The 27,887-nt window shown below is 40.1% G+C and overlaps 2 protein-coding genes across 4 annotated transcripts; one reads left to right on the plus strand and one right to left on the minus strand.

The window, feature by feature from the left end:
* Positions 1–5: 5 nt before the first annotated feature.
* Positions 6–10,087, minus strand: LOC144524326 (high-affinity choline transporter 1-like). The gene is made up of 9 exons (XM_078260495.1): positions 9,830–10,087; positions 8,291–8,523; positions 6,251–6,364; positions 4,716–4,871; positions 3,459–3,607; positions 3,027–3,170; positions 1,830–1,983; positions 1,542–1,759; positions 6–1,462 (listed from the first exon to the last, which is right to left on the minus strand). Exons 2-9 carry the CDS (start codon positions 8,472–8,474, stop codon positions 905–907), a joined length of 1,677 nt encoding a protein of 558 aa, XP_078116621.1. The 5' UTR covers positions 8,475–8,523; positions 9,830–10,087; the 3' UTR covers positions 6–904.
* A 7,049-nt stretch (positions 10,088–17,136) lies between these two features.
* Positions 17,137–27,857, plus strand: dpf2l (D4, zinc and double PHD fingers family 2, like). 3 transcript variants are annotated; one of them, XM_078260498.1, is made up of 11 exons: positions 17,137–17,211; positions 18,760–18,920; positions 20,819–20,926; positions 21,147–21,343; positions 21,928–22,020; positions 22,103–22,187; positions 22,622–22,756; positions 23,373–23,504; positions 23,994–24,106; positions 24,431–24,512; positions 26,125–27,857. In XM_078260498.1, the coding sequence occupies exons 1-11, from the start codon at positions 17,180–17,182 to the stop codon at positions 26,208–26,210; spliced, it is 1,224 nt and encodes a 407-aa protein (XP_078116624.1). In that variant the 5' UTR covers positions 17,137–17,179; the 3' UTR covers positions 26,211–27,857. The 3 variants fall into 3 exon arrangements, with proteins under 3 accessions (XP_078116624.1, XP_078116625.1, XP_078116626.1); XM_078260499.1 differs by having other exon boundaries at positions 21,150–21,343; XM_078260500.1 differs by lacking the exon at positions 22,622–22,756.
* The last annotated feature ends 30 nt before the right edge of the window (positions 27,858–27,887 follow it).

The raw sequence follows: 27,887 nt of genomic DNA on the forward strand, positions 1-27,887 counted from the left end.
CAGTGTATGGTCTATAGATTTATTTATGCATTCATCCCATATTTGACTGTACATTTATAGGAGGTTTCACATTTAAATTTATTTATCTTATTAGGGCATTTATTGATTGTAGTTCAACATAAAATCACACCAGTATCATGTACCAGTAACAAAAGTAAACAGGCTCATTTAATCAAACCCCACTGAAATAGAAATTACATCAACGCACAGTGGTGGAAGAAATTTTCAAATATCTTACTAAAATAAAAGTAGCAATACCACACTGTGGAAATACTGTTACAGGTAAAAGACCTGTATTTAAAATGTTTCTTAAGTAAAAAAATATTGGCAACAGAATATACAGAAAGTAACCAAAAGTAAGTCATCGACATGCAGAGTGGCCCATTTCAGAACAATGCATGTTTTATTATTGGATTCTATAATTGATGCATTGTGGCATCAGTTTAATGCTGCAGTTGGTAATTGGTAATTGTAATTACTTTATATGCTGCGTGTTAGCTTGTAAATTTCCCATCGGGATCAATAAAGTCTAATCTTAACTTATATTAAAACATAATTATGTACAGTATTTGTTAATTATATTTTGTATTATTAAATAAATGGAGTTGAGTAAAAAGTACAACCCTCTGAAGTATAGTGGAGTAGAAGTATAACAGAAAATAGAAATACTCAAGTAAAGAAAAAGTACTTCAAAATTGTACCTAAGTACAGGACTTGAGTAAATATACTTACTTACTTTCTATAAATTCACTACACATGCACTTGTTGCAAGAGATGAATTCTTACACCATCCTGTCACCAAGATTATCATTTTACAAAGAGAAAAGTATTTGGTATAAAAATAGAGACATGATAAAATATCACCATACAAAACACGTTAGCATCCCATTAAACCATTTTTCTTTCAATCCTGCCGATTTGTAGTAAACATTAATTCAGTCTCATTCTGATCTTCAGTTTTCTCCTCCTCGTCTGTTTTGGTGGTACCATTTGTCATTAGCATTAAGTTCTGGGTTGGTTTGTGGGTTTTTACTTTAAATACGTCCCACCTCTCAGGAATCAGTCCTTTACTGAAGAGCAGTGAGGCCAGGGAGGAGAACAACAAAGTGGCAAACATGTTGGACAACATGCAGATCGTCTGAACAGGAGAGTGCTGGACATATATGCCATCCTCAAGAGTGCAATCTGGAAAGTGGAGAACAATAGGCAACCCTATCAATGGCTCGCCGCTCAGCACTCTCAATAATACTCCTACTAGTATGCCCATGACGGAGCCGTAACCATTGGAGATGTTAAAGAAGAGGACGCAGACGAGTTGAGGGAACATGATGGTGTAGGTTATGCCTGAGCCCAGGATCCAGAAAACCATAATGCTGTTGTGTAGGAAGGTGAGCGCTGTACCAGCCAAGCCCACCAACACCACAGTGGCACGGATTACCCACTGGAGCTCCCTTTCTGATGCCTGCAGGGGGGAAAATGCCTGTAAGCTGAAGCCAAAATAAAACCCACAAGCTTGCTCTTCTCCTCAGGTCTCCTCTTACCTCGGTCCTGAGGATGTTCTTATAGATGTTGGATGTGAAGATGGAGGCGGCTGACAATAAAGCCGAGTCCGTTGATGACATCACGGCAGCAGCTATAGCTCCAATACCAATGATGGAGATGTAGTGTGGTGTGAGGTGCTGCAGAGCAATGGGCAGAACCAGACCGGCCTCTCCACGCTCGTATGGGGACGGGGAGCCATACACAGTTGTGTTCCAGTCTGATACAAAAAATGCGGCATACATGAGCATAGTATCGCTTCTCTTTTCTAGTTAAATCCATTGCTGTACCTGTTGATGCTGCGACTGCTCCAATCAGCACGGATGGGATTCCGAGTATGAGGACGAGGGGAGCTGCAATAAAGCAGGTGATCCTGGCTGTGGCTGACGAGGCAGCTGACAGGGTCCTCTGGTGGAAGTCCTGATATCCAAGGTTACCAAAAGCCTTCGAAAAACAAACACTCTTACACTCTAGTGGCCTTTAAAGTGCCATCCACACCAAGAACAATAACTATAGCGATGTGAGCATCCACACCACTGAACAATAATGTTCTAGAAACAGGAGCGTAAAGCATTGCGCTGTTTGATCCTCTCTCTCTATATATATATATATATATATATATATATATAAAAAGGAACAAATAGTCAAATATTCGTATTTAACAGCAAGATCCGATTCGACTGACAAAATTCTGAGTTGGGTACAGCCCTATTACACTCTGTACATTGAGGACAACAATGGAAATAGGTCTTGTGTGTGTCATCCTGACCATTAGTAGTCGTGTCACTTCACTGTTGTGTTACTTAACTTCTTTTTTAATGGCCAAGTGACCAGAATCAGTGGAATTTCATATCACACAATGATGTCCTTCTTCTCACTACTGTATGTCAGATAAACTGAACAGGAAGCCCTACAGGGCGCCCAAGGGTAAAGTTTTTTTATGCATCCTCCAACAGGCCGTTTTCACAGCAGATATTTTTGACTTGTCAAGGAATGGTCACATAACACTTCTATCCTATGACTATTTCCCATTCGTTTCAATTGAAGTCCTTCAGCAGATGTGCTCAGAAACACTGATGTACTGTGATTGGAATTGGGGAAGGTATTATTTTAGTATGTTTTATCACTATTTTTAGTAAAATGTCACACTATGCAATCACAAACTGTAACATCACTCTTATACACTGTTTATGATCATTTTGATCAATATTTATTTACTACCTGCACCAGAAATATGAAACCACATCCTTTTTCGGGGCACAATGTGGGTAAATTATACTGAATAAAAACGTAATGTGACCGAACCTTTTATATATACTAATGGCCTTACCAATGGCTCTGTTCTACTCAAGTCCCAGTAAGCCATGACAGGGTGACAGTGAGCCAGCATGACCCTGAAACTGAAGCAGCTTAATGGAATTCAGCCATCATTCATTTTATTATTAACACTTGCTTTTCCTACGGTGTAATATCAAAATAGTCCTTACCAATAACAAGAAATTATCAATCCACCTCCACGCTCTTTCCTTATCCACTGAACCAATCCAGGGGTCCTGGTAGGTGAAGTTGAAAGCAGTCTTGGTGATGTCAGCTGAATGGGCATTCATAAGGATGAAGGGGACACATAACCACTGCAGAAGAGACAATGAACCACTGACTTAAACATTTTAAAACATGCATATTCACCTGTTAAGTACTGTAGATATGTACTGTAGGTGTGACGAGCAGATGTTTAGAGACTTGTCAGAATGGCACCACAAGCTTTGCATAAGATAATCATAAGATGTTTTGTCCCTCGACAGAAAACTTTTCTCTTCCAACAACAGGGCAGGCTTTATCAAGCTTCAAAATGTTTCTGTCGAATTGTCTTATAATAAGCTTTTGGAAGACATTATTTTCTATGTAAGCGAGGAACTCACCAAACTGAAGAATATGAGGGTTAGCTGTATGATGTCGGTGTAGGCTACAGAGTAGAGGCCTCCCAGAAGTGTGTAGATGATGGCTACTGTGGCAGAGAGCCAAATGCAAACAGTATAGGGCAAATCCAGGATCACACTCATTGTTGCACCTATAAAAGTAACACAATCACATACATGCTGGCTCTATATAAATGTACTACATTTATAAAATACTGCTCTTTCTGTTTAGCATGATATCCACTGTGCAGTGTGCCCAATAGTATAATTACATTTGGATAGATGACATACAGCATTTCGCAGTTTCAGCGTGTAACTGACACGTGAAATACTTGAAACAGACTACATTAGCCTCACAAGTTGATCAATACAGGTGATGCAATTTTGTTTTTTTCAGATGGAGCGCTACAGTCTCCCCTCACAATAAATAATCTATTTGACAGGTTGACAGGTGATTGGTTTACATCACACGTATTTGTTTTAATCCTGTTAGGTATTGAAACATTTCAGCATTTTACCTGATGATATACTGGCCCAAATACAAGAGCTTGTTTCTTTCCTGGGGCATTGTTGCACAATACCAGGCTTGTTAGTTTATTGGTGTTGAGTAAAGGCATGTTTCACAACATGTTTAAAATTAAAAGAATATAATATAATAATATATAAATAATATTTTTTTGGAAATCTTGTATGTTCGTCACGGTGCAATAAATAAAAAAATAGAGAAAACTGACGTCAGTGTTGTCGTGGAATTTCCAGCCTACGAACTCAAGCTATTTAAGTTGAGACAGTGGTACCCCAGGTCTCATTCAGGTCAGTGTCCAACATAATGGCAGTATGTCATAATCGGTCTCAGGCAGAGTAGTAGTTCAACTCTATGTCTCCATAGACGTAACAGCTGTTTGATAAGACAGTGCTGCTTCAAGCATTCCCATCCCACCAAGGCCAGCTCTCAGTTTTCAGTCTGTGCTGACGTGTTTGGGTTCATGATTAAGGTAAGCATATGTGTTTACGGCGCCTGCAATATCTTTGTTTACATTGATGGATCAGCTCAATTTAAAACCTCATGAATTTAAATACACCTTCAGGAAGACAGGGACTTCAGAAGTTGGGATGGCACTACACTGTACTGTTTAATTCTAAATTCTCCTTGATCAAGATTTCATTAAATAATTCTGTGTAAGTCATCTAAATTTTCCGAAACTTCTTTATGTGTATGAACATGAGTTGTGCTGCTTCTAAATTAAAAGTGTGACTTACCTAAGCCAATTAGAGTCCCTGTAACCCAGATTATATCAGATATCAGTAGTGCCACAGACAGAACTCCACTTATTGCATTTCCATACTTGATCTGGAACGGGTCCATCATCGTTACATATTTTTTGTCTCTCATTGTCTTGGCGAAGAAAAGTCCACCTTAACAATTGAATCACACAAAGGGAGACAGAAGAAAAGTTAGACAAGCAGTCAGTACCTCCATATCAGGTACAGGATATGTGTTGTCCCTGTGTCCACGTAAAACCAATTCAAATACCATGACACAATTTCATGCGACCAACCATAAAAACCTGGAGGACATCATACAACATCTGAAATCCTCCTAAAAAATTGTTTCAAATTGTTTGGCCTCAGATCTTCTACAGATTGTAAACACATATCCCCTTTTAGGTATCTTCCCAAAAGCCTTGAAAACTGCAGTCACCAAACTACTCCTAAAAAAAGAACAATCTTGACACGTCACTAATGAGCAATATAGGTCCATATCAAAGAGTTGGTAACTATTTCCAATATACACTCTTTTTTATATATTGTTTGAAATGGTTTTTAAACCCAGACAGCAATAACTAACTTATGGGCTCTGAAAAAGGAGCGAAAAAGATCCGTCATCTGTAGCTGCTGTAATCCTGTAAATCGCCCACCAATCACTGCCTCATGGTCTGCTTGGAAAGTACCAATGAAATGCCTCCTTGCCCCGCTGCGCGTTCTCTCAACAAATTCTCACTCCCATCGCGTAAAATACGGACGCATGGTCAGCTGCCTTTGGCGTTGTTATTGACGCTAAAAGTCTCCTTTTGAGTCATATCTAAACAAGCTTTATCTAAACACTCTTGGTCGGGACTATTGGTGTCACTTTTGACGCAGTTAGGTTTAGGAAAAGATTGTGGCTGGGCTTATAAAATGGTACCTTTCCGTGACACGCGGGACAAGAACAGGACGGTTGCGTTTAGGAAAAGAAGAACGGGACAAGAACGGGACAGTTGGGTTTAGGAAAAGAAGAACAGGACAGTTGGGTTTAGAAAAAAGAAGAAAGGGACAGTTGGGTTTAGGAAAAGAGACCCTGAGAACAGGGTTAAAGTCCAATGTTGTTTGACCCATCAACCACCCCAACCAACCTCCCTACGCGGCATTTCAGTCTTTCCTACTACTCACTACCATTGTTGCTCTTAATACCACGCCATCTTCAAGCGCCGCGGAGCTGCTGCTCTGCCGGGTGCGTTTTATACACACACTGAAGGGTGCTTTTTGCGTTGTATCTGACGCTGAGAGCCACTGACCAAGCGTCCGTATTTTACAAGTTGAGAGTGAGAACGGGTTGGTTCTCTACCCCTACTGTGTACGAGCCTGAGCTCAATGCGCATCGTCGCCACCAGAGTTACTGCAAGTCTACTGGAGAATGAAGGAGAAAATTTAGCAAAAGTTGCCACTGCCACGGTTTTGAAAAATCAATATTAAATCGGAAATACATATAGCCTACACATGATGCCATTTTTATGATGCCTGAAAAACTGTCTTACCAACAATGAAAGACATGGCTGCTGTTACCGGTATGACAGCCCAGGTCAGACCCATGGTTGGAGTGTACACTGCCTCTGTCATACCAACGATGAAGCCCCCTCCAACAAATGTAGCTGTAGGAAGCCCACACACACACACACACACACACACACACACACACACACACACACACACACACACACACACACACGCACACACACACACACGAAAACACACACACACACACACACACACACACACACCCCATCACTGATCACATTGTAACCCTGTTTAGGCTAAACTGGCCTACTATTATCAATTAGTTATTATCAATCAGTTATATTAATAACTCATTGTACATTTGAAACACCACATAAAACTAGACATCAAAAATGAGTCTAAGATCAATAGTCATGTTTCCAAGTCAACGTATTTTTATGCCAATTTTGAAGTATCGCATTAAAAAATGTTGATGGAAAACTTCCTCAAATTCGCAAAAAAGTTTTTATGCTCGCTTAAGGTGGTTTTTGCCTTTTTCGAAAAAAGAGTTTATGCGCAAAATGGGAGATGGAAACAGCTTTGTCGAATAAGTTGTGACGTAGCTAACATGTAACTCACATAACTATAGTCCCGGTGTCCACCGGATGGAGGAAGAATCGGGATATGGGTCCCATCCAGTGTGCCGTACACTTGTGGCACAAGGTGCGTAGTGGAGTTGCGGTGCGCTATAGCCTGTGCCTCAGCCACGTCGGGTAAATTGACGAATTGGTTCAACAGGTTGAAATCGTATGGCCCTGCACACCACATATACACAGCGGTGAATGGTTGTCTTACTGACACCAAATGTCTCTGCTACAACCCTGTATTCTGCACAGGTGGCCAACTTGTACAATGCTACCTCTCTCCATTTAGCCATTAAATGAACTTAGCTTCTAAACTCTTTGATTTAGCAAGCCGGTTTGTAATCTACAACCGTGCGTAACGTCAACTTGTGATGAAACTACGCTTTGCGTAGTAGGCCTGCACGATAAATCGTTATAAAATCGCGATCTCGATTCACACCTGTTCGGGATTTAATTTTTTTTTTCTCCTTTTGATATTAACATTGACATGTTTTAATTATGTTAAGACATGTTCAAGGAGTTCAGATAGAGCCTGTATTTAGTTCAATGTGTTATATGTCACTATTTTATGTAGCCTACTGTACTTAAATGGCCAGTATGTACTTTATTTTCTTTTATTCATTGAAGCCTCTATGTTTACAGGCTTGTGGTGATGCGCAATGTGCTATAGGTGCCAAAAAAAAATCTATGTTTGGTGTTGCCAATTTGTTTTGTTTTTTGTCATGGTTCATGTGTGCAATAAACATTGCACTTTGTGAGAAAAGAATCATGGCAGAGAATCGTGATATCAATTGTAAGCTAAAAAATCATGATTCATATTTTTCCCCGAATCATGCAGGCCTATTGCGTAGTCTAGTTTATTCGCCAGTTAATAAACCAGTTAATGGAAACGCTTCTAACTCGCATTTTCTTTTTTTTTCTTTTTTGCGACATTTTAAAAGTTTGCTTAAAATTCGCTTGACAATTAGATGGAAACATGACTACTGTTAACCCTTTGGCGTCTAAGCCATTTTCCCCCCAATATTTGGATTGCCTGATTTCATTTTTTGTGTAATAATAATGCTTGTGTAACCTCAACCCTGTAATACACTATCAAGTTATAGACATCATTTTGTTTTCAGGACAACCTGGGCTATCAGGATATGTATGCTGCAGGCATGTCACATGAATGTATAAATTGATAAATGGATTCTATCCAGTGAAACATTTCTTACAAAACGATGTGTGTGCAACTGTAATAGTCACCTTGTTGTGATGTGTAGATGTGTTAGACTTGCAATACTTAACTGTGTTAGACTACTACTTAACCAACAAAAACGTTGACATCATGACTGTACGATCTATATAAATGAACCATAACTTGCATCACAGTGGAAATCAACATGCGCCTTATTGCGACGAAAAGCTTTAATTTAAAATTTTAAAAATGATGCTCACCTGTCATGGTGAAGACTCCCACCACCATGCTGATCCCTCTGTTTCCCAGCAGGGTGATCTCTGTCCGGTCTGCCTGCATGCTCTTCTGCAGCCGCCTGGACTTCATGGAGGCCCAGATGCCGGTACCCAGCACCAGCAGGTAGAAGAGCACCATCACTACCAATCCTGGGACGTTCAAGCTCATCGTGCAATGACTGACTCTCACTGCCTCCCTTAATTATTATGTGTTGAAACTGGCAAAACAGGGTTTCAGTTAGTCTGCACAATCAAGGCGTTGTCAAAAGCTGAGCAAATAAAACAAGTCTTTCAGGTATTTAGACTTACATTTACTTATAGCCTTTTAGAAATGTGTAGGTTTAGTTGTAGATTAACTACTGTTATACTGTGCTTATAGATTTCATCTTTTTACATTTCATCATTTGTTCTTTCATTTCATTGTGATACAACAGACCAAACTATCAATTAAATTACTATAAGGCTGATGAGTCAAAACTAGTTCTGATCTTCAGTTCAATCTGAAGACAAATGAAATGTCAAATGTATTTATATTTATTTTCAGTATATATGCATTTTATTAGTTGTTTTGCTTTTGCTGTAGTCAATGATTACGTGTGTGTGTGTGTGTGTGTGTGTGTGTGTGTGTGTGTGTGTGTGTGTGTGAGGAGTCAGTGAAACTGCTGTGGTTAACAGGTCAGACCAAGCGTGTGGGTAACAGGTTAGACTAAGAGAAACGGGCTCTCTCTCAGTGAAGCACATGTGCCACTGGAAAGGGATGGAAAAAGTGTAAAGTAAAAGTACCAATACCACAATGTAAAAACACTCAATTACAAGCAAAGGTTATGCATTTACATTTTTACTTAGTTAAAACAGAAGTTCTAACAGCAAACTATACTTAAAGTATCATAAGTAAAGTTGTTACATATTGTGTCTAAACAGCCTTTGAAGATGAGTCGAGGTAAGGCTATCTAATGTGTTGGGTATTGTAATGTTCTGCAAAATAATTCTTACTATACATTTTTAAAATATGCAATGTAGCAACTAAGTTATAGCTGTGTAAGAGTAAAAAGTAACAGTAGCCTACAATATTTACTGAAATGTAGTGGAGTTTAGGCTATGAAGAAGCACACAATTAAGTGCAGTACACTTAAGTAGACTACAGTAAAGGTAGCCTACCTCACAAGTATGTAGGCTACTTAGGCCTAATTGTATTCCACTTATTTTAGAGAATGTGTGACGTGCACCTACAACACCAAAACAAATTCCTTGTATGTGTAAAAAACGTACTTGGCAATAAAGCTTTTCTGATTCTGATTCTGATTCTAACTGGGGTGTTATCTGCTGTTAACTGCTGCCCTGAACATGTTTGTCGTACATTGTCAACAAGCATTAGCTATATAGCAGTCTAAGTTCAATTCACGGTGAACGGCTAAGTTCAACTGGAAATATAAATGTAGCCTAGATAGAAGCCGAGAGCTGGCTGTTAACTGTGACATGTTTTAATAAATCAAATGAATGAATTTCACTTTCTGTTTAACTCACCAGTCTGCTGAGCGTCTGTCGCATGTCTGTGGGAACGAGCATGGATTGACACATCCAGTCTTTCTATCTGTCTGGTTAATCGTCCCCTTCTTAAACGGGGAGGGGTGAGTTATCACCGAGTAGACACTTGATAGCCCTACAACGACTTTTATATCTCGCTGCATCCCCATAAACCGTGCCGACTAGGTTTAGGCTCTAAGCTCCTCAACTGTAACCAGGATGTTGGCATATCAGAGATTCTCTGTGATTTCCTGAAACAGGCTACATGGCTGTGGAAGAAGGTCTGGCAATGCGAGACTAGCCACAGGGTGATGATTGGGTATTTGACCGTAATTTGAATGGTGTATTGACAAAATAAGGTAGCAGTAACTGTGATGTGCACAGTAGGTTTAGTGTAGCCTACTATAGGATACCTTTGAGATTGACATCACCTGGTCTTTCCAGACGATGATTGAGAACAATCCATGACACTGTCAGGTCTCAGCTTTCCAAAGGGGGCGGTGCATGCTATAAACTCTGCAGGGTGCCCAAACTTTTGCAGACGCCATTTTTTGTTTTCTGTTATTTTGAAAGTGTAAATGATGGAAATAAAATCTAACTTTTTTTTTTTTTTACATATTATAAGAATGTCTAATCTGTCATTTGATGCCTTTTGGAGATTTTTCCATCTTTTCTTGGCTTCTTTATGCACATTAATACAAATTTTTACCTGGGGTGCCCAAACCTTCGAGCCCCACTGTATCCTCCAGCTGCTGTGTCATCAATTTATGACAGACAAGATTAATTTCCAAATGTAGGAAGGAAGGTCAGATACATCAACACAAACCTGTCTGCTGCCTATACTGTAAATACACCAAATGTTTAAATTGTGTATGAAATGTAAAACGTTATCTGGCTTATGAGACTTTGATCTACAGTATCATATCATATCATATATAGCTTTCTATTTCTGGATTATTTTTTGAAATGTAGACAGTAGCCTACACAATACAATGCTTTGTTTGGCAAATACAATGCGTTGGGTGGCAATTGGGTCTGAAGAAGATAGAGAATACACTAGAAAACAGACAGTAAAGTTGAAGCATTGATAACTGACTTCTTTGACCAAAGAGTGGGCATTGCTGCCACGATTTTCCACTTTAAAAAACAAATATAAAGGTTTTGTTAAAAATAAATATGATTTAAACATATAAAATCAATTAATGGCTGAAGGTCTAATTTGGATTTAAGACATTTAGCATCTTTTAAGGACCTGCAGACATCCTGACCGCATTGTCTCATTTTTTTGTGAACTTTTTAGTGAACTGGAAATATCCAGTCATCTGGCTTCTTGTGAAGTTTGAAATAGGTAGGCTATGTATTTTGAACTTTGCATTATGTGAATGTTGGCCAAATGAACATCTCGCAAGCTCAGTTTTTGCCATAAGAGGCTAAGTTTTAAAAAACATCCACTCGAGAGTTAATTCAACCCTGTCTGCTGAACATGCTGAAACATACTGGACCAATCAGTTCAGTACATATTTTGACCTCTTCAAAACTCCAGACATTAACAATTAGGCAATGTTGATATTTAATAAAACAATCATGCAATTGCAGAACTTTTGAGGATAGTTTTGACATCAGTTGTAGCTGCCATATTTTTCCAGTTGTGGAAATTGGAAGCAAAGTTGACAGCCCACGTTGATAGTGGTATGTCTATCCTGTTAGCAAAGACTCATGATTATGTCTGGGTGATAGACAAAACTGTACAGAAACTCTATTGTCCAACCTAACATTACTTGAAATGGCATCAGTGTCGAGCTAATTTATCCGTGGCTGGAGGATTTGGTTAGTCATTTTGATGGGGGGGTGTATAATATTATGCAATAATGCAGGACACAGTTGATGTTGTAAGGCAAGGCAAGGCAGCTTTATTTGTATAGCACATTTCAGCAAGAAGGCAGTTCAAAGTGCTTTACATAAAACATTAAAGGTCCAATATGTAATATATTTACTGTAATAAATCCAAAAATGACCCCAATGCGTCATCAGATATTAAGGAAACATGCTAAGTTGAAGTACTGTCTTTTCTGACAACAATGCTAATGCCAGTATTTTCTCCTTTTGAAATTTCTGTTCCGTGACGGAATTTCTGTTTGTGTTTTGCCCTGTGTGTTGTTATCAACTGCCCAGTTTGACAGCCAGGCCGGGTTGCCAGATATACCTGCAAAAACATAAACCCAGCGCGCTACAGCTGTAACGTTAGTACAGCCATGAAAACAGCAAACAAACGAACAGGATCAATGGAGAGTCTACCCGACCTAAAAATAAACCAGAGACGTAACAAACCCCGGGTAAATATTGGAGATGTATTTGAAAGATGGAGACAGTTTAGAGCCCAAAAGGACGGCAAGTTGGCTAATTTCCTCCTGAACAGGTAAGCATTAGTTTCAGGCTAATTTATCATGGCTACAAGAGACGGGCATTTTATGTCATTTCAACATTCGTGTACTCACATTGAATTATATAGCTAGAGTACCCGTGTTGGTTAATCGCAAAAACAAATTGAGACACAGCCAGTAAAGTGATCCCGACTGATCCTGGCTAATGCCGCCATGCTAACCCTGCTAACTGCTAATGGTTCCCGGAGGACCAGGCAAGCCGGAGGACCAGGCAAGTGGGCCGCAGCTGTTTACAACGTGTAGCGTGTTCAGCGGCCGTAGCCGACAACAGTGAGTTATTTTAAGCCAAGAGAGGGGGGCTGTAAATCGGAAAGAGAGGACCGTGAGTTTGCTGTGTGTTTAGCGATTGTTGCAGTAATTCTAAGCCAATAAAGTGTGTTCAGTCGGGTGGAGAGGACGGCAAGGTAGTGTTATTTTTAGGGGTTCTCACTGTAATTCTAAGCCGAGGAAGTGTGTCTGTCCGTCGGGTGGAGAGGACAGTGAGGTTGTTGTGTTTTTTTAGCGGTTCCTACCGTAATTCTAAGCCGAGGAAGTGTGTCTGTCCGTCAGGTGGAGAGGAACGACGAGGTTGTTGTGTTTTTAGTGGTTCCTACCGTAATTCTAAGCCGAGGAAGTGTGTCTGTCCATTGGGTGGAGAGGACAGTGAGGTTGTGTTTTTGGCGGTTCCTACCGTAATTCTAAGCTGAAAAAGTGTGCCTGTCAGTTGGCTATAGAGCTCCGCGTGAGCACAGGCTTTTATGACTGTCAATATAGCCAGCATCTAATGTTAGCTATTCCGCTGTGCTGTGAAATAATGTCTGGCTATGTGACTAGCAACATTGTTGTGGATGCTGCGGTCTCATGGTGTGGATCCATTTTTGCGACACGACTGTAGCGTGGTGTCGCGATGCCTCCCCTCGTTCAGACATGTGTGGGCGTTTTATTTAAAATGTCAGTTTGCAGCTCATAGTCAGTTCGTTTTAACTTGTGTTACGTGTTTCTCACAAATGTACAACCATTTTAGGAATGTATTTAACAGTATAAGAACATATTAATAGCCTATACAAACAATGCAAGCCATTTCGAAATCTTGTTTTATTTAAATTACTCAATGCAATCTCAAATCCTCACCAGAAACACCAACAGTCAATATCTTTCTCCAAATCCTAGTTTCGTTTGTTTTATGGACTACTAGGTGGTCATGGAAGAGATCGTTAAAACAATAAATTGTCTTGTAAGCGGAACCAAAGTTTCACAGGCACCGTTGTAGTACAACAAAGGACCTACAACCTTGTGTTTTCATTGGATAGTCGCTTCACGTTCAACGGATTAATTTGCATAAAGATGGGCATTGGGCAGAATTTTTTCAAATGCAGCGCCGCCTTCCTGGGATGCTTTGCGGGCGCGTTAAAGTTGCTTGACGTCACCCATAGGAATAAAGTGGAGTGTGGCGCAACAGAAGCATCGCACGGCCCGGTGAATCTGCATGGTCAGCCTGGCAACCTCCGTGAACTTCGAGTCTTATTTATTATTTTAAACACTAGTTGTCAGTATTACATATTGCACCTTTAAAGAGCAGTTAAAAACTGTTAAAAATATAAAAACGAGAATAAAAGTTACAGTGCAGTATAAGAAATGAACAATTATTTAAAGAAAGGCAGCATCAAAAAGAAAGGTCTTCAGCCTTGATTTAAAAGAACTGAGAGTTGCAGTGGACCTGCATTTTTATGGTAGTTTGTTCCAGATATGTGGAGCATAAAGCTGAACACTGCTTCTCCCTCTTTAGTTCTGACTCTGTGGACAGAAAGCAGACCTGTCCCAGACGACCTGAGAGGTCTGGGTGGTTCATAATGTAGCAGTAGAACAGAAATGTATTTTGGCTCTAAACCGTTCAGTGCTTTATTAACCAACAGAAGTATTTTGAAATCAATTCTTTGAGGGACAGGAAGCCAGTGTAAAGGCTCCGGGGCTTAGTGAGGACTCAAGCAGCAGTGTTCTGAATCAGCTGCAGCTGTCTGATTGATTTCACAAGGAGACCTGTACAAGTTTTTCCAAATCCTGTTGACACATAAGTCCTTTAACCCTTGATATATTCTTAAGGTGATATAGGTTGACTTTGTAATTGTCTTAATGTGGCTATTGAAATTCAGGTCTGAGTCCATGACTACACCAAGATTTCTGACTTTGTCTGTTGTTTTTAACTTTGTCGATTGAAGCTGAGCTTTTAATAGTTTAGGCTATCTTTGTCTCCAAAAACAACCCCTCGCTTTTTTCTTCATTTAATTTATGAAAGTCCTGGCACATCCGATCGTTGATTTGTTTAATGCACTTACTCAGTTTTGGATTGGACTATAGTCCCCTGGCGATAAGGTTATGTATATTAATGTGTCGTTTGCATAACTATGGTAATGTATTTTGTTGTTTTCCCTAATCTGAGCCAGTGGAAGCATGTAAATGTTTAACAGACTAGAATGGAGCCTTGGGGAACTCCGCATATCATATATGTCCGCTCAGATGCGTAATTACCTATAGACACAAAGTAGTCCCTATTCTTTAGGTAGGATTCAACCAGTTTAGTACTCTGCCAGAAAGTCCAACCCATTTTTCCAATCTGTCTAGGAATATGTTATGGTCGACCGTGTCAAATGCAGCACTGAGATCAAGTAATACTAAGACTGACATTTTGCCACTGTCTGTGTTTAAGTGGATGTCATTAAAGACTTTAACAAGAGCCGTCTCAGTGCTGTGGTGTGGTCGAAAACCTGACTGGAAGGCATCAAAACTGTTGTTTAGTGACAAGAAAAGGTGTAATTGTTGAAAAACTGCTTTAACAATGATTTTACTTAAAAATGAAAGGTTTGATACTGGCCTATTATTGCTCTTTAGTGTCATGTCTAGATTGTTCTTTTATAAGAGTGGCTTGATGACTGAAGTTTTCAGGGCCTCTGGGAAGATACCTGAAAGAAGAGACGTGTTTACAATCTGTAGAAGATCTGAAGCCAAACAATTTGAAACATTTTTCGAAAAGCCTGTTGGCAGAATACCAAGGCAGCAGGTTCAGATGTTGTATAATGTCCTCCAGGTCTTTTTGGTTGATCGCATAAAATTGTATCATATTTTAATTGATTTTGCGTGGAGACTGTGACATATATATATATATATATATATATATATATATATATAAAACACATATTCTGTACTTGATGTGGAGGCACTGACTGCTTGTCTAATTTTCTGAATTTTGTCAGGGAAGAAGGAGGTAAATTGTATGCTAAGTTAGTCCATAGTTATCAAAACCATAACACAGTTCTTTAGTCCCTCTGTCCTGGAGGCTGTCAACATGAATGTTAAAATCCCCAGCAATAATTACACGGTCAAAGTTAATACAGATTATAGACAGCAGTTGAGTAAAGTCATCAAAGAAGGTTGCATAGTATTTAGGTGGCCTGTAGATATCAAGAAATATAGATCGAGAGAAGGACCTCAGCATAAAGGTCCTATGACATGCTGCTTTTTGGATGCTTTTATATAGGCCTTAGTGGTCCCCTAATACTGTATCTGAAGTCTCTTTCCCAAAATTCAGCCTTGGTGCAGAATTACAGCCACTAGAGCCAGTCCCACAATGAGCTTTCCTTAGTATGTGCCATTTCTGTGTCTGTAGCTTCAAATGCTATTGAGGAGGAGAGAGGGGGGGGCAAGGTGGAGGATGGTGTGGCCTTGACCAACTGCCACTTTGCTTGTTTTCAAGCCATGATGTCTCTCTCTTTCTCATGGGCGGGCCAAATTCTCTGGGTGGGCATAGCCGAGAACGGGAGGTAATCTTCCTCCTTATGACCCCATAAGGAGGAGATTCCAGATCAGCCCATCTGAGCTTTAATTTTCTCAAAGGCAGAGCAGGATACCCAGGGCTCGGTTTACACCTATCGCCATTTCTAGCCACTGGGGGACCATAGGCAGGCTGGGGGAACTCATATTAATGTTAAAAAACCTCATAAAGTGAAATTTTCATGCCATGGGACCTTTAAGAAAAGAAGCAAAATTTACATTAATTTCATTTGTGTACATTGGAATGAGTCATTAAACAAAATGGCGACTTTCCTTTTTTATTTACTCGTCTATTCTCACTCATAAAACTGAAGTTAGGAGGAGCTGACTCGATAAGAGCAGCAGCACTGTTATTATGGTCTAACCAAGTTTCAGTTTAAAACATAAAATCAAGATTGTGCTTAATAATAAAATCATTGATTAAAAAAGACGTTTATTAAGGCTAGTATTAGTGTGTTAAAAGGATTATCTGCCTCATTTTTTGGGACAGGCTGTGGCTGACGAGGAATGATGCTAAATTTGCTAAATTTGTGTTGAGTGCTTCTTGTTACTTAGCGGATCCACCATTATTTTCTTGAGGGGGAAGAGGCGCCTGGCGTTGTACCTTTGGTGATTGTGTCAAAACGGGGGCAGGTGGATGCCGAGGGTGAATGATGGGAGAAGGGGGGTAAATTTGGTTCCAGCAATAACCAGCTCCTTCATCTGGTCAGTGAACTCCAACAGGACCTGACACATATCAATTAAAGCTGTACTGTAGTGGTGCATACATTTGCAAGTAATTAGGCCTAAATAACCAAAACAATAAACGGGGGGTTTTGGGGCAGTTGGTAATCCAGCCTTGACAATAGAAACGTTTGAATGGGATTGTTGGGTTATCGGGGAGGTGAAAGATGTGGGGGGGAAAGTTGAGGTTGTTAAATATTGTTCGTCCCATCAACATAATCTGTAATATAAAAAGTGCTTTAGTGTCTGCTGCATTGATCCAACAGAATCATGCAGTGGCTGTTTGAAGTGCACTTCATGTTTTTCACCCTGTGAGGCAGTAATGGTCACAAACGTCTATGCGCAGGCGCAGTGGTACTTCACACAACCGCAATAAGCAAACATGGCGGCGGCCGTCGACAGTGTTGTGAAAGTGTAAGTTTACCTTTATTTATTGTAACAGTAAAACGAGCAGCCATACAGAGCTAAATGTATAATTGATTAATCATCATGTTACTACAGAGTGCTGAAAAGGGTAAACATCGCATCTTCAATACAATATTTGTCCCAAGAGAATAACGTTATCCACTGAGCTAATGTTAGCTTGTTAGCTGTGGGCAAATATAAATGAGGCGAGCCCATTGTGGAGCTGTATTTTACCCACTACGTATAACTAACTTAGCTACTCATGGGTGTGTTTAAGGTGGCGTTACACACAGTGTATCCAAACTGTTGTTAGTCAGCCGCCTGCAGATGAAGGAGAGAGTTAATTTAACAGTAACCTGTCAACTTGGCGGGTGCTTTGTTGTGAGGAGAGGCTTGCTAACAATCAACCTTTTGTTCTGAGGTCCCTCCATCGTTACTGTTCATGTTGTGAAGTTAGGCATTGTAATGAATTCCGGCTTGGTTATGTGGGTGCTGTTAATAAATGCAGAGATAGTGCAGTCTGTGAGCAGGCTGCTGGCACAATGAAGCTGAGAATAAATACTGTAACGTCATTTGTGAGGAAGGGCACTCACTCGTGCACCATAGTGATTATTCGTTTTGGTTGCACCGAAAACGGCTGCGTATTATAATTGTGATTAGTTTAAGAAATACGAAAGAGTGAAGGAGAGAATTATGAATTACAGTGCAATATGCAAGCAAAGTAGCAGTAGGTTGCACAGTAAGTGCTTGCACTGCTCCTTTTTATAGTGCAGTTCTGAAAAAGCCAATTTATGTGTGATCATATTTTCGATACTGTGACTTCGTTTCCGGTTCCTGAACAATACTTTTTTCGATACAAATTTTATAAAATCCGTTTTCACAAAAAGTATTTACACATAACAGTATAAATCTTTATCTCATTTTTTATATTCTTTACACCTATGTGACGCTCACTGTATTCAAGCCTTTCAAAATACAACAACACACACGTGAGCCCTGTCTCTGCATAATGCAGAGTTTTTCCTCCATGCCTCTACTACATGTAGACAGCCAATCACTTCATCTTGGTAGAAGCATGTTTCATGCTTATTGGCTCACTAACGCTAATGGAATTTAATCCTTATGTATTGAAATTTGGTATTGAATGACAAGGAGGCATTTTTCAATACTTGATCATATAGGCAAATAAGTCAGTACCTAAAAGTATTGAAAGCACCAGAAAAGGCCAGTAAGTGGATAGTGGCACTGGTTAGAACTACTATTCACAGGTCAAGAATGAACTTTAAATGTTGCCAACAACTTCAACACAACTAGGACAATTTAAGAGTAAGAAATATGGAAATAGAGTGTGGATTCATTTGCATAAGTGTAATAATGCATATACAGTTACAGATTCAGATACCACTTGCATACTTTAATAGCTTAACAGTGTTTGTTTTACAGTGTTTATTATTTTTAAAGCTTAATTTGCAACGTTCATTCATCAGTGATTATGAACATGCTATCCTGATCTTTGTTATTTGTTTGACCTATCTGTGTCCAACTTTCACATTTCAGGCTGGGAGAGCAGTACTATAGAGATGCTATGGAGCAGTGTCATAGTTACAACGCTCGCTTATGTGCTGAGCGCAGCATCCTCATGCCTTTCTTGGACTCTCAGACTGGTGTAGCCCAGTCTAACTGTTACATCTGGATGGAGAAGAGACACCGGAGTGCAGGTATATAATAAGTGCCGAATGATAATTCAATGTTATCATTAGTTCAGGGTTTTCCTGCCTTAGAATGGGCCTTTGGGGGGGCATTGTTAAGTGTGGGGTCTGGAGGTCCTCCCGCAGGAAAGTTTGAGCATGATGACTTTATTTCCTGCATTCTGATACATTATTGAATTTATGGGGAAAACGTCTTTGTTTATGTCAAGGAAAACACGAAATTGTGGTGGCAGGTAACAAATCAAAATATAAAAATATAATGGAATATAATTCAGTAAGGGGGCTTTCGCATCTGGGAACTGGGCCCGGATCTGACTACTCTTGACCCCAAAGTCCAGTTCGTTTAAGTAATATGAACAGGGCTTGACGGTACCTTTTTCCCAAGGAGCACGTTTTGCTCCTAAGTTAAAAAATGTAGAAGTGACTTACATAAGGTAACTACTATTACTGTTAATTTGTACAGTAATTCAATCATGTTATGAAAACAAAATAATAAGGTAATGTTTTCTATTTTGAAATACATTCTGCTTATAAATAAATTGTCAGTGATGTTGAATATACAGTAGTAGTGTAATGCACAGGCCATGAAGTTAACTTTTTTGACCACCAGCCACCTGCCACAGGTAGGGGGGGCCCGTCTTGATAATCCTGCATAGGGGGCTACACAAACGCGACTACGCAACGTTTTTAACCGGTTATGAAAGTGTTTCAATTTAATACTGATGGCATCAGACGGAAGCGCAGCCCGCCAAGTGCACAGACAGCAGCAGCTCCAGTTTCCCAGGGCAGCATAGTCACTGTGAGAGTCCTGTAAAGCCTGACTGCACGGTAAAACTGAGATCCCATTAGCGCTGTCTTCACAGTGGAGCGTTCAGGTCCAGTCAGAACAATGCAGCTTAGCTGGTTTATCAGCACCAGCTACATATGTAAGATATAGCAGCTGTGGATGAGAGGGAGGCTGACTGCTGAAAATCTGCCATTTTGGCGCTGGCTAAAAACCTCTTTGGGGGGTGCCAATACTTTCTCTGTGCAGGAAAAACCCTTTCAGTTCATGTGGTATCCTGATAATAAAAGGCATAAAATATGATCAAAATAAAGGCATTTTACAACTGGGTTCGTACGGTGCTTGAAATCCTTGAAAATGCTTGAATGTTGATGTTGTGTTTTCAAGGTTTGAAAAGTGCTTACATTTTGGATAAAGTGCTTGAAAAGTGCTTGAATTTCACCTTGGAAAAGGTGTACGAACCCTGTACAAATACTCTGCAAACTAATGAAAAACTTGGAAAATTAGTTATAGAAGTTCTTGTTTTATGTGATTTTTTTTTTATTTTAATTTGTACTGTGTAACATGCCATCTGTACAAAAAAATACACCTTTCATAATTGGAAATCTAATAAATGCCCACCCTTCAGGAGATGGATCCAGGAGGTGCTATCTTTACTTCAACTAGAAAAGATTAGACATACACTGAAAGGTTCTTGTGACACATTCAATAGAGTGTGGACTCCCTTCATCGAATATGTGAAGGAGTTGAATCTCTAACAGCTCATGTTATCTAAGCGCTCTCTTTAGTCAACTGTCTGACTAGCCCATTGATATACCTCTGTAGAATTGGATCTTGTTTTATTTTATTTCTTTACTTATTTATTTATTTTTTGCACTCTTGGTTCCATGGGAGGGTGTGTGGGGAGGGCACCAATGTGGGACTGTGTCTCGAGTTTGTTTGTATATGTATGTATGCTCATTTCTGTATATTGAAAACGGCTAAAATAAAGTTTTATATATATATAAAAAATATATATATACCTTTCAAAACACAAAGGGCCCATTTATTTAGTACAACAGAGCACACCAAAACCTACTCCACCTGCTGGTTCTTCTATACGTTCTGTTCTGTGTCTCATCAGGTGTAGCTCCAGGGCAGCTGTACACCTACCCAGCCCGTCGCTGGAGGAAGAAACGCCGTTCCCACCCCCCTGAGGACCCCCGCTTGGCCTTCCCTCCTCTCAAAGCAGGTATCACTTGTCTCCCATCACAAAAACAGTCAAGTAGGGTTCATTCATCAACCTTACTAGTAAAATGTGTAGATTTTGTAGATTACTCAATATCTTTATATTTAACGGTTGCAGGAGGAGGATGCCCTGTTCTGTTAATTAATTTTGGTATGTTTGTGTGTCTGTTTCTGTGTTCATGTCATGTCAATGCATGTGTTACCAATTTGCTTGGTGTGTATAGCAGATTTGGAGCTGGGTCTGAAGCGTGATGCTTTGGGGGCTGTGGATGGCAGCAGTCTGGAGGCCCTGCTGAAAGGGGAGCCCCTCGACAGGAGGAGTGGAGTGTCGGACCTCCGCGGCCCTGAAGATGACTCAGTAACTGTGGAGCCTCCTGCCACCTCAGCGGCCACTCACACGTCCTCTGGGCGTGTCCGCAAGGTGTGGCTCAAAACTGGCTGAACACTCTTCCAATGCAACTGACATCTAGAGTCTCGCAGTACAACTAATGACATGTGAAATGCATTTAAAGGCAAATCCCTTTGAGCAATTGATCTCGACAACCTTTCAGTCACTCTTAAAAAGTATTTTGTTTAAGGACACAGGTCTTTTTTTGTGCGATGATATATACTAGAGCACAGGACAAAGAACAGGAATAGATTTAGATTGTATTACAATTGTCTGATATTAGATGCCTGTTTTCATTTAATTTTGTAATAAATCCGTAGCTTTTAACTTGATCTTACCTTATTCCATAGGCTGTGGTTTCTAAGGCAGGGCAAATTTCTTCTCCCAATCTTTTTCATGTCTTACCTTATGAGAAACTGTCTGCTTCTCCTACATGTTTTTGTTAAACATAGTTAACATGTTTTAAATGTTAAACTGAATCACAAAAATGAAGAAAACAGTGAAACAACTTTGAGGCATTTTTTTTTTCTCAATCATCAAATTCTGAATGTAAGTAAAGTAAGGAAGAGTTCATACAGTCAATACAGTGAGACCTAATCCAGACCCTCTCACTGCAGCGGGTCCTTGACCACGACGACTACTTGGACGACCTGGATGATGACGACTTTGAGGACGAGACCCCCAAGAGACGAGGCAAGAGCAAGTCCAAGGTGAGTACCACGTCTTTTGTCAGTTCCCTGTGGGATTGATCCTTCAGAAGTGTATGTGTCAACTGTTAAATGGGTTCTATAGGGTCGCAGTGACAAGAATGGCAAGAAAAAACAGGAGGCTGCAGCTGCAGCACTGGAGGAGAGGGACAAACCTTACGCCTGCGACAGTGAGTAGAAGCTTCCTTTGCAACGTCCGTGTGTCATGCATGTCAGCAAGAGAGGCTTTTGCTTTCCCCCCTAAAAGACAAAACCAAGCCTTCTGCCATGCATGATGTGATCTGAAAGACCCCATCTTGAACTTAGTTTGATAGCATAGAAATTTGAAAAGTTGTCCTTCCGAATGCGTTTCTTTCTTTCTCTCTTTCTTTTTTTCTGAAATGCCGCTTCGTTTGTGTTCTATAACTTCCTGCTGGCCAAATGCTCACCTCCGCTGTATGAGTTTGCTACTAGCGCGTCAGCCAAATATTAACCATGTGAAAAATAAAGCTGGTTGTGGGGTGATGAACGGCGTATTTTTGTGGTTCCACCCTCGGCCTTTTTGGACGGTTAGAATTAGCCACCATCACTTTAACACTTTTGTATGACCGTTTGTGTGTGTCAGTCTGTGGGAAGCGCTACAAGAACCGTCCTGGCCTGAGCTACCACTATACACACTCTCACCTGGCGGAGGAGGAGGGCGAGGACCGCGAGGAGATCGAGGCACCACCCACTCCTCGCCAGCCTGAGGAGCAGAAGAGTGAGTCACTCTCTAATGCTGAGGGAGAGACAGAGGGGGGAAGTGATTGCATGCCATGTAGCATGTGTGTTTGTACAAGGGAAGTCTCTCTCTCATTAATTTTTGCTCCTTTCATTTTTTTTGATTTTCATGACTTTGAATCCCAATTTTGGGATTAGACTCAGTATTGCTGACTGAAACATGCTTGCACAGTTGGGATTTATGGCATTTTTTAAGCATATCATCCATCTTTTCCCCCCCAACATATCCATCGCATTGCTGTTGTTTTCTTTTGTGCACGTGACACCGTGTTAGCAAATCCATTCACCAAGTGCATTTTTGTCAGTTGTCACTCATTCATTAGTTTGGATCATGAATTACAGTAGATACATAATCAGCCAGTTAGTGAGAAAAAAAGGTGGCGTTTGTCTGATGTGGCATGAACATGTTTGTAAAACTGCTTCAAAGTTTAAATACTTCAAGTATTTGATTTAAACTGTATTTTACTACAGTCAGACAAATGGCAATATATTCATCTGGAAGAAGATAATGGTATTTAATGTATCCTCCTTGATAACTCTTTAAAGTGACAGTTTAATGTGCACTGAATGGTTTCTTCACTCATTCTCCTGCTCAGCAACTAAGAAGGGTCCCAATGGGCTGGCACTGCCCAACGATTACTGTGACTTCTGCCTTGGAGACTCCACTTTAAACCAGAAGACTGGCCAATCAGAAGAGCTGGTGTCCTGCTCAGACTGTGGACGCTCAGGTATGAACTTGTCATGTCTCATTCATTACTAATTAACTGTTCACTAAGGCTGATGCCCCTTAGAGGGCTTTCACAGCTACCTCGTTTGGTCTGGACTTTCAGACTTTTTAGTTTAATCCGAACCAAAATTACAGGTGTGAAACCAGAGAGAGAATGCGAGAGGACAGGGAAGCGCGTCTACAAACCAATCAATTACAAGTGTCGGGCGACGCAGCTCACGTATGGGACAACAACAGGACGTAGTTATGCCATGTATAGTTATTTAGCGTGCTTGCATAATTGCAGTCTGAAACCAAAACTAACCTGATCAAATGTATACAATGTAACAAAAACATGAACCCTGGTCCGGACCTTGGTTCACACTTTCAGTTGTGAAAAGGCCCTTAGTTACTGTTGCTATGCCTGTCAAGCTTTCTGTTATCACATGGCACAATTTCTTTTTATCTTACTTGAAATCAACATTTCTAACATGTCCTCTTCTTCCTGCAGGCCATCCAACATGCCTGCAGTTCACACCAGTGATGATGGCTGCAGTGAAGACCTACCGCTGGCAGTGCATCGAGTGCAAGTGCTGCAACGTTTGCGGCACCTCAGAGAATGACGTGAGCGCTTTTATACATTGTTACTGACTATACGATATATATATATATATATATATATATATATATATATATATATATATACGGTGTATAACACACTGGCTCCATATTCAACGTTTACATTATTAAACCACAGTTCAGTCCCCTTTCTGCTCTCTGTGATGCCCTATACTGTGATTTAATGCAGCCGTAGCATGTTCTAAATGTTGTAGACATACTTTTTTTTATCTCTTTTTTTTTGTTGCCTTGTTTAATTATTTAGTTGTTGTCAGTTGCTGATTGTTTTTGTTGAATCAGTAGACTGAACATGATGTTGTGTTTTTATAGGACCAGCTGCTGTTCTGTGATGACTGTGACCGAGGCTATCACATGTACTGTCTAAGTCCCCCCATGACTGAACCACCAGAGGGTAAGCTGACACTGGACACTGCAGAAGTTAACAGACTTGAAAGACATGCGTGCATGTTGTTATTCATTCTGGATATCATCACTTTGTACTGGGTCAGAGGCACCCGCAACCTGTCTGATCTGTTCTCTTCTCCTATAATCATTTCCTTTGACACCTCCCTGAAATCGTCGTGGGGCTACCTGCCCTTTTCCTCATAAATACATTCTTTATATGTTTTCCGAGCAACGGCTTACATATAATGTAATGGCTTTTGGTAAAAGTAGGAATAGAATATAAAATATAAAATAATAGAAAAGCGTTGCTTTTTTTGTTGGATGGTTACTAAGATAGCAAAAACGGAATAGCTTTGATTACAATTACAGGAGGGAATTCCCAGCCAAGTGTTCATAGTTTAAAGGAGCTACAATCGTTATTTCAATAATTGCAAAGTATCAAATATGGATGTGAAAGGGGTCGTTAGTAGTGATGAACCTACAGAGAACTATCACCTGGATCTGCAGCTCCTCTCTGCTTTATGGGACTTTATAGTAAGTTTCAGCTCATTGTTTAGCTGTCTGGCTGCAACTTTACTGTTTTGGTTCACTCTCACCGCTTCCATAGCTGTTTTTGAGGAAAAAGCTCTAAAAACCCACTGAACACTACCTGCTCAGCACCTAACAGAAGACAGACAAAATTACCCCCATTTTCCACTGAGCACGTCTGTGCAGCCTTCCGGTTTTGTTCCATCCTTCACCGTGCGCCATAGGAGGGCCTCAGAAGTGGAGCATCTTTGCCTGCCCGACTCACAGATTATATTGTCTCTACTTTTCAAAACAATCACGTGTTTATTAAGCTAGTATCTACCTTCCACTCCAAGCACTCCTGTAATTAAACTCCATGCCGGGCGGCTCGCGTGAAAATAGACACACGCGCCTCTGGGATGCGCTGTGGTGCAGCTGGTGGAATATCACGCATTGACTTAAATTGCCCCGATTGCTCGCGGGGCCTGCGGCGCCTCCGGAACACAGCGCAGATGCTCTTGGTGGAAAATAGAGGTTAGAGTTGGTAGAGACCAAAAACAGAGGTAAAAGAGTGAATATTTGACTCATCAGATGGACACAAAGACAGTGTTGCTTTGTAACGGCTGGATATTTAAAACACGTGTTGGGCTTACAACTTGTTTCTGCTGCCCTAAATTGGCCAAAAAAAATAAAAAATAAAAAAGTCTTATATTTTTATATAAATAGTGATTAATGCCTATCAACTAATCAATGAACTGACAATTTTATTTTACATTTAGAGTTTCACAAAGTGTAATCATATTGGTCGAAGAAGTGTTTTGACAACACAAATGTGACGTCATTGTGTGTCCTTGTTTTAAAGGTATAGAGAGACATCTTGGTTAAGGAGATAATGAGATTTTAATGATTAGACAGTCCAGTTATCTTCCCTAAATTAGGTACTGTGTTGTGTGCTGTGATGTACAGATATGTAAATGAAGAATGCATATTCTTGTCTAAATGGAGACTAAACAAACAAATATGTCCTCCCAGTGATGCTTGACTAGCTGATGGTGTATTTCTACACCTGTGGTTCTTGAGCCCGGCCTCACTGTTTTCTATGTGTTGTACAGGGAGCTGGAGCTGCCACCTGTGCCTGGCTCTGCTGAAGGATAAAGCCTCCATATACCAGCAGAACCAGAGCTCTGCCCCTGAGTGACATCATATCAACAAATCCCGCCCCCGATGAAAACGTCAGACCTCCTCTCAGTCCGGAGCTCCAGGCTCTGTCCAGATGTAGCAGGGCCAGATTGCAGATCAGCTTTAGAAGTCTTAATATCTACAGCGTCAGTGGGGGGATCAGTCAACATAGGGGATCAATCTATCACTACCAACCTGCCTGCAAAGCCCTCAAGGCTTGCCAACACCTACATATTGTGCGTATATACAGTATAGACACACACTCTCTCCCAGACTGTTACACACACTAGATACAGAGACAGAGAGCATGCAGTAAACATAGTAACTGCTCTCTCCGTGGGAGCTCCCAGGAGCAAACAGATTAGCATCACAGCTAATTATCTGCAACCTTTCACACTCAAAGACACAGTGTGGACTGTCGAGACAACACAGTTTTTCTTTCTGCCAAATTATCTATTTTTACTCCCTGAATGTGGGAAAAAGGAGAAAAAAAAATCACCATGTATATGGTCGAGGAATATTATTATTATTACTATTGTTATTGTTCTGGTTACTAGTGGACTTTTGTAGTGGCATTTGTCTGTGTACTTTTGTCTGATCCATCGGAGCGTTAATATTTTGAAGAGGTTTCCCTAAGGGAGCTAGTCAGTGCCAAGGCCCACCATCATGAAATACACACAACAATGACCGATGGAGCTTATCATAATTATGTCTACCATCTTTGTTTCATTTAAAATCAGAAGGACAACAAAAACCTGTCTTTGACTCATTAAGCTGTTAGCACAAATGCTTTGACCTTGCTACTTTAGGGTTGCACCAAAACCAACTTTTCATCTCTGATGTTACTGGTTTGATCAGTTTTATCAAACACTATACAACAGAGCATATACTGTAAAGGTATGTGTCCACTGGCACAGTGGTCAGTAAGGAGAAACTGATAACTGCAAGCGGGGCGATGCCTATGTGGACACGTACCATAAGTGGGACTCATGAGACAAAACATTTAGTATAATGCCTTTCTTCAATATTAATTATCCATTAGACAGAGCTAACATTCTCTTATTCTGATAAAAAACAGACTTTTGATAAGTCAGATAATGCTGTTCTTATCAGGGGAAACTGACCAATAGATGGAACTAGTAACTAGTATTCTCCTTAAAGCTGTTTGTGCTAGCTTTTTAGAAACACGTTATTTTTAAACTGCTGCTGTCAAACCGATGACACACAGAATCATTTACAAACTGTAGCTGCTTTCATCATTTGTCACACAGAGGCAGATTTGCATGCAGATTGCACCTGTATAAATGCAGACACTCTCACACCACAAGTGTTTTTTTTGTTTTGTTTTGTATTGTTTTTTTGTTTTTTTTTACATTTTATATTACCTGATATTCCATTGGTACTGGGAGTTTTTCTAGTAGAATTTTGTAAAGTCTATGGTATAGCAAACACTTCAAGTATATAGCTCCTAATGCATTCTATGTACTGTATTGACTTTTTCTATTTTTGTTATGACTGTGACATGTTTGAATTTATTTGATTATTCTGATATGTCAGACCTCCATTATGAGTATTTGTAAAATGATGTACTTTGTTGTACTATTTTTATTTTTACATTGCTTTGGTATCAAAACCGATTTAGCCTGACAATAAAAATCACTTTGAATTACGTGTCCTTTGTAATTGCTTTAACTCA

The sequence above is a fragment of the Sander vitreus genome, chromosome 10, assembly GCF_031162955.1.
Source record: "Sander vitreus isolate 19-12246 chromosome 10, sanVit1, whole genome shotgun sequence".
In the NCBI taxonomy this organism is placed as follows: domain Eukaryota; kingdom Metazoa; phylum Chordata; class Actinopteri; order Perciformes; family Percidae; genus Sander; species Sander vitreus.